This window comes from Sturnira hondurensis, unplaced genomic scaffold, assembly GCF_014824575.4.
Source record: "Sturnira hondurensis isolate 20B ecotype Veracruz unplaced genomic scaffold, ASM1482457v3 Scaffold0022977, whole genome shotgun sequence".
In the NCBI taxonomy this organism is placed as follows: Eukaryota; Metazoa; Chordata; class Mammalia; order Chiroptera; family Phyllostomidae; genus Sturnira; species Sturnira hondurensis.
The window spans coordinates 2124736-2138311 of NW_028095608.1; the positions used below are offsets into that span (position 1 = coordinate 2124736).

At 46.8% G+C, this 13576-nt stretch overlaps 1 protein-coding gene across 1 annotated transcript in view; it reads left to right on the forward strand.

The window, feature by feature from the left end:
• The first annotated feature begins 360 nt into the window (after positions 1-360).
• Positions 361-13576, forward strand: part of ACTN2 (actinin alpha 2) — a 64719-nt gene continuing 51503 nt past the window's right edge. Inside the window, exon 1 of the mRNA XM_037037353.1 lies at positions 361-486. Within this exon, the coding sequence (XP_036893248.1) occupies positions 361-486 (126 nt within the window). The remainder of the gene's footprint in view (positions 487-13576) is intronic.

The window sequence follows — 13576 nt, forward strand, 5'->3', positions numbered from 1 at the left end:
CGGCGGAGGGGTAGGGACAGCAGCGGTAGCGGGTTGCGGGACCCGGCCCCGGAGCGGCCAGGAGCCGGTGCGCCCCAGCCCACCTGCTCCGACTCCCCCTGCGTGGGCGTGGCGCGGGCGTGGCCAGGGCGTGAACGGGCGTGGCGGGGGCGGGGTGCGCGGCCACGTGACGGAGCGCAGGTATTAAGCCGAGCTGAGCGGCTCTTTGCTCGAGCTGGTGTTTCCCCGCGACCCAGCGCCCGGCTCGCCGCCCAGAGGAGACGCGTCTCTGCCCGCGCCCGCGCTCCACCGCGTCTCCCATCTCCCGCCGTTTGCTTGTCAGTCCGAGTCCGCCGTCCAGCCCCCCAGACACCCAGCACCATGAACCAGGTCGAGCCCGGCGTGCAGTACAACTACGTGTACGATGAAGACGAGTACATGATCCAGGAGGAGGAGTGGGACCGCGACCTGCTGCTGGACCCCGCCTGGGAGAAGCAGCAGCGGAAGGTCAGTGGGCGGCGTGTCCGTCCTCGCGTGTCTGTGTCACCCCGAGTGTCTGTCGCCGGCCGCGGCAATGAGCGGGAGGAGTCGTGCTGCCCCGGGTCCTCGCAGCCGGGCGCCGTTTAGGGAGGGGAGCAGGTCCACCGCAGGCATGAAGCCAGGTATCGTGTGCGTGCGCACGTGCGCGTGTGACTGGAGAGCACAAACCGGTCGGTGTTCAGTGTTTCTCTTCTGACTTGCGTCTGACCAGACCCCGAGACGCCCGAGTCTGTGACCTTGGCCACAGAGTTACACTCTCCTGGCCCCGTGGTGTGCACGGAGCTACCCCAAACAGTCACTGAAAACCGTTTCTTAACTGTCTCAGGCTCCTTAGAGGGGTTGCCGTGTGAACACTGGATATTCACGATAAAGTAATGATTATCCACACTCTATTTATGGGTCACTGAGGTAAGTGCACAGGACGAGGGACTGAGCCAGCCCTAAAAGCTTCATGCCATCCTGGTTGGCACTCTCCCGGGCCCGGTGGAACATTCCACTCTTCAGGGTTTCTTCCTGATCCCCTTGGCTGGAACCAGCAGGGATGCTCACCAGGAGGATAAATTCACCTCCTGCTTGACTGGCAAGAGTTTGGCTGGGTCAGGCCTGCTAGCACAGACCTGCTCACTCAGCCTCATGACCCGCCCCCTGGGGGGGGGGCAAAGTGGATTCCCTTCTTAGGTCCTACTTTTGAGCTGATAACCTTATGTGTGCGAGGGAAGTGCTGTGTGTAGCTGCCACTGTGGGTGATCATGCAATAGTGTGTGGTGAATTAGTATATGATTGGAAAACACATCCCATACTTCCCTCCCAACAAAATGTTAGCTGGAAGAAGTGAGGTCCTATATTTAGATAATTATCAAATATCCAAGAGTTATTTTTATGTAAGGATTTCTCTTTTGTTGTCTGCCCTCTCTTAGAATGCCATTTATTATTATTATTATTATTATTACTATTATTTTTTAAAGCTCCGATTCAGCTACATTTCCTTTCCCATCTTAGTTTCCTAAGACTTCCAATCAATCCTACCTTCTTGGAAACAAGAGAATGGGAGTGATAAGCAGAAGTTGAGTCTACAAAGGAAAATAACATTTCAAACCTTCTACCAGGTTTATTGACTTGCTGTGAGGGAAACCCCTGGCCCAAGGGTTATTTATGTGTCATCTGGACTAGCTACTGTGTCACTAATTAGCAAGAAGTTAAAAAATAACTTTAATTTTTAGCAGTGAGTATTTCTTTTAAAAAAATTTTCTCATAATTTTCATTATTATATTTTTCATGGATTAAAAGAACTTAAGTCTGTTTCAAAGATTGCTTTTTTTCTTATAGGAGGAATAGTAAAATAGCTAATGAATGGGGCAGATAGTCATCTAATAATTTTTGGAAGTAACAGTCTAATCACAATGGCCTCTGTTGTTTTTTTAAAGTAATAGCAGAACAGAGCTAATGTCGGTTTCCACAGACCCCAGTGACATATGTCTTCTGATGTATTTAATTTTTTAATGTATTCACAATATTTTTAGATATAATGGTTTTGTGTTTTTTTAGGCTGGAAGCTTGGCTTCCAGTGTGAATATTATAATTATATAGCATGTGGAGTATGTCATTAAAAAACAATTGTACTTCCTGATCCTAGTTCAAGATAATACTAAAATGTTTAGAATGACAATTTATTTTTCTTCTTAGATAGTTGTGTATAGACGCCAGGGGGGGAAACACAACAGCACACTATGTTAGGACACAGGCCCGAACAACCCTGAAGATACTCTAGTTCCACTTTTGGTGTGGAACCACTCAGGCCAGTGAAAGAATGCTGAGCTCTGAGGTCAGCGCAGCCAGAGCCGTGGCCTCTATTTGCGTCCTATGAGACAAACCGCTGGAACAGGGTGAGGAGAAAATGCCATTGTTTCTATTGTGGGCCACCTTCTCCACACTTGCCATTTCAGTGATATCCTGGGTATGAGATCTGTCAACAGATGCAGGGAGCACACAGTGACGTCCGCAGCGTCGGAGCAGACGTGGTGCCTAATTATAGCCACAGTTCAGAGTCTCCTGTGCTGTGGTGATCCTTGCTATAGAAGGACTTAGTAAAAATGTAGTGCTTTGTTTTTTTCATGAGAGGTTTTTTAAAAATTGTGGTAAATTCATATAACACAGTTTACCATCTTAACCATTTCTAAGTTCAGTAGTGTCAAAAGTACATTCACTTTGTTGTGTTACCATCTCCAGAACTCTTTATCTTGCTCAACTCTTAGACCCATTAAATGACAGTTTTCCATTCTCCCTTCTCCAGCCCCTGGCAACTACCATTGTACTTTGTCTCTATGAGTTTTAACTACTCTAGATGCCCCATATGAGTGGAATCATAGAGTATGTATCGTTTTGTGACTGGCTTACTTTACTGAGCATAATGTTTGTAAAGTTTTTTCATGTGGTAGCATGTGTTAGAATTTCCTTCCTTTTTAAGGCTGAATAATATTGCACATTGAGTCTATCCATTCACTGGGTGACGGGCATTGGGTTGCTTCTGTCCTTTGGCTGTTGTGCATGGTGCTGCTGCGAGCGTGGGTACGCCAATATCTCTTTGTGACCCTGCTTTCAAATCGTTTTGGTTTTATACCCAGAGGTGAACTTTCTGGATCATGTGGCACTTGTCTTCAATGTTTTGAGGAAGCGCAGTGCTTTTTCCAAAAGGAGGCAATTCAGAGGATGTTGCATTCGGCGTGAAGAGGTACAGGCCTTTTCACCCACTCCCCTTCTCTCCTGGGGCTGTGTAGTAAATGAGTAGGAATATTCTTATTCACGTAGTTTTGGCTCTTTTCAGGGGACCTTAGAAACGCCTAGAGCTTCAGTGTTTAGAAGCAAGCTTGTCCTGGAACCAAGGAACACATTCAGCCCCTAATTCCACTGAAGCCTAATCAGGAGGTGACTTGTCAGGACAGCAATGCTGAATATGTGCGCTATCTCCCCAAGCACAGGGAACTGTCCTCCCCACTGCGGAGGCAGGCGCAGACCTTTTAAGGAAGCGGCTCATGTTTCCGTGCAGCAGGGGCCTTGTCGTATGCAGGGGCCTAACCTGTGTGAGGCAAGGTGATGGATAAGCATGTCTACCAGTTGTAGGAAGCGTAAGAGTCCTTCATTTGTTCTACATTCAGAGGTCTGATTCACTTCATCGTTCCTAAGGAAATTGAAGTTCGTCTGCATAGTCACAGTTTATAGATGGAGTAACTCACCATTCACCTGGGAGCACCTCCTGCCAGTCCTGTCATCCAGGATAAAATGTTGTCCTGTGGGGTCAGGCACATGGAAAGATTCGTATGTGGGAGCAGCTGCCCGCAGGGTTGGGGTTAAACGCAGAGCTGAGAGCCCAGAGTCACCCGGTGAGTGCCCCTTGAGAGCAGCTGCTGCTTAGAGGCTAAGGTGAAGGGCCTTTGCCCTGCACAAGGAAATATGTCCGCGCATGAATTTTTCCTAGAGAAAAGGCGCTAACAGTTCCAACAAGGTAAACAGTGAATAAAAAGCTTGTGAAAATTTCTCAGATTCGTGAGACCCAGATGACGACTCAGCCGGGTGCTCTCTGACCATAATCAAGTCACTAAACCATTTAAGTTTCCATGTGTCCATCTAGAAAACACCGATAAATGATACCTGTGACAGGGTTTTGCAGGATCAAATGGTTAAGCTAGTTTATGCTGAAGCAGCTTTATGCACTGTAAAATGATCTGCGGACGTTCAAATATTATTATCCTGTGCAGCAAATCTAGTTCATTGTATCAGGTGCTGTGATAGTAATCAGCACCACACTTGGACTTGAGAGGGCAAAGAAGCATAAGATTTGCCCCCTCATGGCTTTGGTGGGTTTTTTTATTGTGGTAAAATATACATAACACAAAACACACCATTTTAGTGTATAAGTCAGTGACCTTAATACACTCATATTATTGCACAGCCAGCCCCACAGTCCATCTCCCAAACTTCTCTGTCGTCCCAAACTGGAACTCGGTGCCTATTAAACAACTTCCCCCCATCTGCTGATGTACTTTAGGTAGGATGGACACATTCAGACACTTAGGACATAAGAAACTATTTTATATTAAGTTGCGGGTGCTTATTATATAAAGGTCAAATGAGGAAAATCATTGTGGATAAGAATAACAATATAACAGCTTTATAAGGAAGTAGAGCTTGGGATGGGCCTTAATTTCAGTAATAACTCAACATTAGCTGAGTGGGGAGGAAAGAGAAACGGCGCATTCCTGGCTAGAGAGGTAGTGTGAACAGCCTATTTTGGGTTTTTGGGGGGTGTGTGTGTGTGTGATAAGTGTGATGTCATAACAATAATGTGTTTACGTAACCCTTTAGCACTCTCATAGCCCCTCACCTCCATTATTTTGTGGGACCCCCTCACCCACCCAAAGAGATGAGGAAAGCCCCTGTGTCTGGGATCTGTCTGCTGCTTAAGGTGCGATGGAGGGATGGAGGGGGTGCAAAGAGGAGACGGCTTCACTGAAGCTAAAGATGCAAGTTTAGAGAGAAAGTTGGGTTGGTAACTGGGCCAGGACATAGGCATCGGGGTGCCGGTGTGAGTGTGGGCTTCACCCTCCAAGCAGAGCAGAGATCTGCAGGCTTTGAGCTTGGAAGAGACACATTCGTGTAGGGTATTGTTTGCAGAAGAGATCCGGGTGGGTGAGGGCCCCTGCTGGGGGCCCCAGGCAAACAGGTTAGAGGCTGTGGCAGCAGTGGTGAGGAAGGCATTCATTTGAGAGTGATCAGGAGGGATTATAAGAGTATTAAATAAGCCCATGTTGTTCCAGCGCAGGCTGTGGTATAAATCCAATTCAGCAGACAGGTTCTCACCATTAGAGCCCCTGGACTTAAACCTCAAAACAGTGGTGTTGACAAGTAGCGGACAGCTCGTGAACAGAGCCTGGATGTGCACCGGGAGACGGTGTCTGGACGCAGAGCTAAGTATGTACAGGATGCGTCGTCAGGTGCAGGACAGTGAACTGCAGTGCTGAGGGTCACATTATGTGTCCAGGTCGCCACCACGTGAAGGAGGGCTGGGGTCTTAGGTAGCCTTTGATGGCCAGTGGAAGTCGCTGATGGGCAGGCGGGCAAAGGCAGAATCCAGGATAAACCCTGAGAAACCTCTGCCCCCAGAGGGACGGTGTTTCCAAACGTGCCCTTGGTTTGCTGTGGACGGCCAGGTACAGGAGTTCTAAGACAGAAAGTTGTCTTTTGTCTTTTTGTTCTAGGGGGCTGCCCTACCCCTCGGCCCCAGGGAAGAGACTCGAACCCCAAGTAAGATGTTCCTTGAGGATGGGGTGGGGAGAGGAATAAAACACTTGGCTGGAAATGTAATGAATGCAGCTTCAGAAGCTGTCAGAAGGCGCTGCAGTGGCGCAGCTGGGGACACCTACAGAAACGCGGATCTGGAGTGGGCGGCGCTGCTGTGATGAGCAGAGGAGTTGACACGGAATACGTTGGAGGACAGTCTGGACTGTACCACCGTTTCCCTGGGAACGGTGCTGATTCTTCCAGAAAGAACAGAAAACAGAGATGAGGGTAAAGTGAGCTAGCTCCTGTGCTCAAGAAATTTCAAAGGAAGGAAAATCTTGAGGGCAAGACATTGGTCTTTCTAAAGAAGTCAGGGACCATGTGTCACACGCACCCCCCCCCAGTTTTTTAGATCAGAAACTAAGGGTAATTTTACCTACTGAAGAACAAAACATAAGGGAACACAGCCTGACTGTCCATTCTTTCATTCATAATACAGACATGTATTATGCCTGCTGGGCACCAGGGACAGTGACAGAGCTTTCAGTGAGTTCAGGGGACAGAGGTCAGGGTAAAGCCCAGAGGGGTGCCCAGCGCAACAGGCTGGTGAGAAAGACTGTTCCTCACTGCCCCTCCTGCATGGCTTCCTGACTAGGAGAGGTCTTCTTCCCCGGCACCCAGCCAGGAACCTGAGTGCCATCCTGAGGCCTCCTTCTCTGCCACTTCCTGAGGAGCCCACCCCAAACGTCCTCTGGACCCTGCTCTTTCTTCCACTCTGTGCTTTTGGGCCACAGGCTCTCCGTGCTTCCTGCCTGGACTTTGGTGGTGGCCTTGTGCTTTGTCACTCTCTGCAGACCATGCTTGTCTGCAGGCTTTTCTGCATGATGCTGGCAAGAGTGATCTTTGTGAAACACAAGCCTGGCCACAGTGCTCCCAGCCTCAAGTCCCTCTGTGATTCCTGTTGCTTCAGGAGGGCTGCTTACAGTAGCTGGGGGGCTAAGCCTGTGCTCCCAGCCCTCTGCTCTTCCACTCCCACAGGTGCTTTCTGAGCCAGCCCTCCCCCTCCACAGCCCTACTCCTCCACAGCTCCTCCATCGCCTCCTCAGCTCCTCCTCCTCAGCTCCTCCTCCTCAGCTCCTCCTCCTCAGCTCCTCCTCCTCAGCTCCTCCTCCTCAGCTCCTCCTCCTCAGCTCCTCCTCCCTTTTCTTAGCCCCTCCTCCTCCACAGCCCCTCCTCCCCCTCTACAGCTCCCCCTCTGCAGCTCCTCCTCCATAGCTCTTCCTCTCCCTCCATAGCTCCGCCTCCTCAGGTTTCTGCTGGGAGGCATCTGTCCTGGTGCCCCTGGGCCCACACTGGGCCTGGTCAGTGTGCACTCGCATTTGTGGAATGTTTTTCTGAAAAAAACTTAGTGTAATAAAATTTTTAAGCTTAATTTAAAAATAAAATAATTTGGAATTTAGAGATTTGGGAATTCAAAAAAAATCATACATGTACTTTTATTGAAATTATAATAAAATTCATTGCCATGTTAATGAACAAGGTTTTGATAGCCTAAATTTGATTTAAATGACTTTTTTCCAGATCAAAAATCTTTATCCACTTAAAAAAGAAAATTAAAAATTCACTTATGATTCAGGTAATTATAAATTTCAATTTTGTGTTTTCTTTTTTTTTTTAATTTTATTTATTTATTTATTTATCTTTAGAGGGGAAGGAGAGAGGGAGAGAAACATCAATGTATGGTTGCCTTTTGTGCATCCCCTGCTGGTAGTTAGCCTGCAAGGAACCGGCCTGCAACCCAGGCCTGTGCCCTGACTGGGAATCGAACCGCGATCGTCTGGTTCGCAGGCCCGTGCTCAATCCACTGAGCTACACCAGCCAGGGCTGTGTTTTCATATATAAAGCATGACAAAACAAAATTTTTGGAAGATGTGCTATGCTTCAGAGTAGTGGTGCGGGAAAACGCAGACTGCTCGCAGGCGATTCTGAAGATGTGTGCGGTCCTGGAGCAGAACCGGCCTGAGTACCTATCGGTGCCATCACTCCCAAGACTTAGAAGGGAGCAGGACTTTGAGTTGTGCGGTCTTGTTTGTTTTTGCTAGGGAGCAACTGTGCTGGTCATGGCCCTTAGAAATTATTATATGTTGAAAACACATTCTTATTATAGGAATTTTTCATTAATGAAAAGGCATGCTTTCCAAAGGCATGCTTGGGAAAAACTCATTTTTTAATGATTGTGAGGACAAGGTGACCATGAGATTGTTCTGGGGGAGTGAAAACAGTGTTTAATATGAAGCTATGTTTGAGTCTTATACAGACAATTGTAATTGCTATTGTAAACTAAGAAAGCCTGTCTTCTGAAGTCCTAAGGAGTCTTTTAGGTACTTTTCGTTCAAACAGGTTGTGAATAACTACTAGAATGTAGGTAATTTCATTGCTCTGTATTAGGACTTTGAGATACTATATATGTATTAGGTTGAATCATATGAAATTCTTGGCACAGTATTTTTTTCCAAAAATTGTAATTTTTAAAGGTTCAACCTAATAAAACCTGTTACCATTATGACATCATTACATTCAAGGCCCTTGACCCATTCTGTACAAGAACAAGCCATAAAACTGAGTTCTACTCATTTATACCCTTATCTTTAATGCCTTTCTTCTTCATTTGAGAAAATAGGAGGGTGAGTCGGGTTTAGATTGAGGGCTGGCTATTCAATGGAAGTATCAAGGTCAGAGATGTAGGTGTGGGAGTAACATGGCACTAGGAGGGGGGCGGCGGGGAGGGGAACAGACCTGGGAGGCGCAGCCAGGAGCTGAAGCAGGGACTCTTGGAGGGAGCAGTGGAGTGATATGATTGTCTGCATCTCTTAAAACTCGCATACACTAGACGAGTTGAAACCATTGAACTGTTGGTGGCCTTGGTCTTCTTCCTGGAGGAATCTCACCTTGGTATTCCATTGGAACTTTGCCAGTCGATGTGAATGTAGTGTTTCCACTGGTTAACTTGCTGGAACAGAAGCCCAGAGACTTGGCGCTGTGGAATGGGTGTCTTTTAGCTAGTGAGGTAAGTCATGCATTCGCAGGAAGTGAATAGCTGCAAGGCATCATTTATGGTGTTGTGCTCAAGTCTATGACATAGATCCTTCTGCAACCAGAATGGTCCTTGATAGCTTCACTGAGCGAGACTATTTGAAAATTGGTGAGGATTACTGAAAAAGGTCAGATTTGTTTCATCTTAACATGCTAAATGGAGAATTTAACTCCAAAATAGTTTTCCTTTTTCTATTTTATCATTTATAAAATTAAAAGAAAGAAATTGTTGTTCTCATTTAAGAGTTTTAAGGCTTAAAAATGTTATCAGTATTTTGGGTGTTGGAGAGTCCTGGAAGTGTAAAGGATAGACACAGAGTTGCATTCGGTTTAGACTTTACCCAGAGAGGGAATATTTGTCTGTTTTGAAGCAAACAGTTGTCAGGGAAGCAGGGTGAAATGGGGTGTGGGAGACCATAGTAGTTGGAAAAATGCTCAGAACCGGCCTGGGTACTGATAAGGTGTCGAATCCGAGACTTAGAAGGGAGCAGGCTTAGAGTTGCCCTGTCTTGTTTGTTTCTGCTAAGGGAGTAACTGTGCTGGTCATGGCCCTTGGAAATGCACAACTTATCTCACAAGCTAAAACATCATGTGTTTTACATTTTGCAAACTATAAACTTTCCATTGTGTATATCATTGCATGAAATAGGAAGTGTCTAGTTATTTTTGCATACTTTGATCTTTTATGTTAAATTTTGGCATGAAAGGATGTTTTAAAATTTCTTCAATGTGACCCCCCAAAAAAGAATGCCATAATACAGTAAAAGTGATATATTAATGTATGGATTTTTGTCACTGAGTTGAAAAATAAGGGGAGGCAGTTTGATAGTGTTCCTACCATCTATCCCGACTCTTCCGCCGTCACTGTTTTGACCATACGTGTCATTTTATTAGATTTTCCAAACAGCCGTGAGAGATGGGTATTGTTCTGCTCATTGTTTTATCTAGGAGGGTAAGTAACTTGCCCACAGGTGGCAGAGGGTGGAGAAGTGGTAGCTGAGAAAAACACACACAGAGTTTTGTCTAACTTGTGAAGATATAGTTCTGTCTCACAACTGGAATTTTATAAAATGTAGAGGTGCTACTTACTTCATTGCGCATTTTCGTTTACAAGTGGCAGAGCTTTTAACCACCAAACTTTTCTGTTTTTGTTGCTTTCTGCTGGGGTCTGTAACGGACAACCCAGAGCACAAGCCTGGGATTCAGCATTCCTGACGTTTCACTGCCTTTTGGAAGGGTGCATGTGTGTGTGTGTGTGTGTGTGTGAATTTTTAATTTCTAACTGGTAAAACCAGGAACACCTGATGAGAGTGAGAAGACTGCACTCTGGGGGTGGTGCATGCTGTCGCTCGCAGGTTTCTCTGTCAGGCTCTCGCCGTAGCTTTGTCCAGCAGAAATACTACAGTAGAGGAAGGGACCCCAGCAAAGCCAGCCTACCCTCCCCAACCTCGTGGTATGGGATGAGCCGTCGGGTGCACATCTTTGGGATTAACTGCTGGTCGGCCTGACTCAGTTCCAAAAGAACTGGAGCTCAGGATGCCTAAGTGTTTGAGTCACAATCCCTTTTGGAAAGAGAAGATGAGGCTTCCAGAAGCAAGAGATTAGTAGAGATTAGTCGACCAGAGTCTTCCCCCTTGGGCCTGGTGTCTCAGTGGACAGGGGTGCCTTTTGAGACTGGGCTCTGTGGAGATTTGCTCTAACATGCTGTGAAATGGCAGTGCCTAGGACCCCCTTGCATCCCCAAACCCTGCTTTTCTTTTATGTATCTCACTTATTATTGTGGAAAACTTCAGACGTACATGAAAACTGAGAGGATATAGAATGTGGCGAATCCCTCTGAACCCCACTGACCAAAGAAATCCCCAGTTTCCCGGATAAGGGGCGTCCAGTCCCCCTCTGTTCCAGCTTTATGGTGGTGTAATTGACAAATAAAAATTGCATCTGGTTAAAGCGTACAACATGTTTTGATATATGTAAGTACTATGAAATGATTACCACGGATGTCTGATTCCAAAAGGATAAAGGAGTTTTTATATTCAACAAATGCTTTACTCTCTAAGTGACATTTTGAAAGAAATCATCATGAAGCAAAACAGCAAAGCTGGCTGACTCACGCCTTCCCCTTGGGAGCCCCTCTTCACCCAAGACCCCACCCCTGGACCCCTTCCGGCTGTGCAGTCTTCCCCTGTCCCCTTCACCCGAACACCTTCTCTAACCCCCAGGTTCTCCAAATGATTTTGCCTGTTTGTGACAGTGTCATTTCCTCCTCCTAAAAACTAGATTTCCAAAACCTGCCTTCCCAGAGTTCACCAATGTTTGACAGGTGACTTGCGGAGACAGTGACCCTGTGATGGAATTCCCAGGTTTCTGGCACGACAGGAGGAGAGTCGTGCTACGAAAGCCCTTTTGTCTCAGGAAGCAGAAGTGGGGCCTTTTAGCCTCCTGGAGACGTGGGTGGTTAACCGCTACCGGCGCCCACGTGTGAAGTCAGTACTGACAAGGTGTATTCTCTGCTCCTGCTGCAAACCGACCTGATTAACCGACCTGTGACCTCCCTCGGATCTCCAGGTCTGGTCCTCTCTTCTTCGCTCCTGTAGCCATTGCTTTGACGGCTGTGAGCTGGGAGCCATGTCTGCGGATGCTGCATTACCTACTCGAGCATCGTGATTTCCATCTCCCCACCCCCAGAGCACAGCCGGAGGAAGGAGCAAGGCAGACATTTACAGGGTTCTTGAGGAAAGGTTATTTTTAGGGGCAGTCTTGCCAAGACGGCTTCCGGGGAATTTATTTAGACACAGATCAAGCCCTCCACCGCTGAGATGCAGATTTCTCGGGCAGCCTTGGAAGTGAAGAGGCCATTCCAGGGCACCTCATTCCATGCAAAGATTCAGTTTATTTTGTTTTATTATTTTCCTTTTTAAAATTGTAAGTTAATTTTATTTTCACATAAGTCGTTTACGTCTTAGCTTCATTGAGCCGTCACGGTGTATGTTTGTGTTCAATGTGTTGCTCATTACCGAGGGCCTCTGTTCCTCAGGAAGGAGATGCTGGAGGAGGGGACTGATTTCAGGGGCAGGGGAACCCTGCACCCAGGTGTGCCAGGACAGTCCCACTCAAGCTGTTGTCCTACGGTCATTATGAATGATCCCCTTGGACTCTCAGCAATGGTCCAGTGAAGACCACAAGCTCCGTGGCCACCGTGTGCCGAGGAGACACTCCAGACAACCTCAGAGAAGGTCAAAATAATGTGAGACCAGGCAACTGATAATATATGCAGGATGGAAATGCGCTTCCTCAAAGTACTGACTGGCCTGTTTCTGAACTTTAAAAAAATGCAAACATTGCAAAGTGCCATTTCTAAGGCTTTGACAAATTGATACCAGACTCTAGTAATTTCTGACTTTCAGTTCATGAACCCTTTAGACTTACAGGGTGTCCAGCCTGCAGCCAGTGGGCTGCATTTGGCTTAGGATGGCTACGAATGTGGCCCAACACAAAATCATACATTTTCTTAACACATTATGAGATATTTTTGTGATCATGTGTCACAGCACGTTTAATGTGTGGCCCAAGACAACTCTTCTTTCAGTGTGGCCCAGAGATGCCAAAGGGTTGGACACCCCTGGAAGGGGACCAAGCCTTGAGTCCGGAGGGAGCAGGACACCCAGCCCTGCTGGGGGCCTCCTGGGGGCCCGGTTCCCCCGTGATGCATGCCGCTGCTCCACTTTGGAGTTTTATATGCTCTCCATATGGTTGCAAATGGTAAATATGCTCACACATCAGACAATTTGATATTAGTATATGCTAGGCGTTAGGGTGCTAATTTTGCACATCTCAGAAGCTAAGAGTTAAACATGATTTAAATATCTGGACCAAAGTTAGAGCTCTAGGTTCGTTCTTCTGACAGTTTAAGTCTTTTGTTAAAAAAATAACTTACGTGTTCAGATAGTTGAAAATCTGGGAATGAAGTGGTGGTAGATATATTTACTGCAAGATAAAGACATGTCTGATGCAGAAATTTCCCTTGTTTCCGTGATGAGACGGGGGGGTGGGGGGTGGGTAGGGGAGGCGGGCACTGTCTCCCTTAGAGCCTTTTAACGAAACCCTGGTGGGCGGCAGGTTGGGGCCAGGGGACAAAAGATCACAGAGGAGCTCCGCCCTGTGGCCCGCAGGGTGGCCAGTGTGTGCCTTCGGCACCAGAGCTTTCAAATGTGGTGTCGAAATAGTCATTTGAAGTAGCACTCCACTGCGTGATTAAGTCAGCAATCTAGGGTTGCTGGGCCTTAGCGAGTTCCGGTTCTTTACTTCTTCAGGTAGAGATGCGGTGGGTCAGTGGACTGAAGCGAGGTGACATAATTACAGGCCACCAGGGGAGAGCAAAGAACCTGGGCTCACAGATTGGATGCACGTTCCGGTTACTGTTTAAAGATACGTTGTTAAATAATCGCATAAGTCATAGGTGTTCATGATAGAAAATACAGATACAAAAATGTTAAGTCATAACCTAGCGGAAACTAGTGTTAACGTTTTGCTACCTTGCCTACTGGACTACTTCATGCTATAATCTATTCAGTAGGAGTACATACCTATGGCTTTTATGTTCTAATGTATAATTGTCTGAAATGGCTCAGGATACAAACACTTCATTATGTATTTTTACAAGCACTCTCCGCCCAGCGTGAGCCTTAGT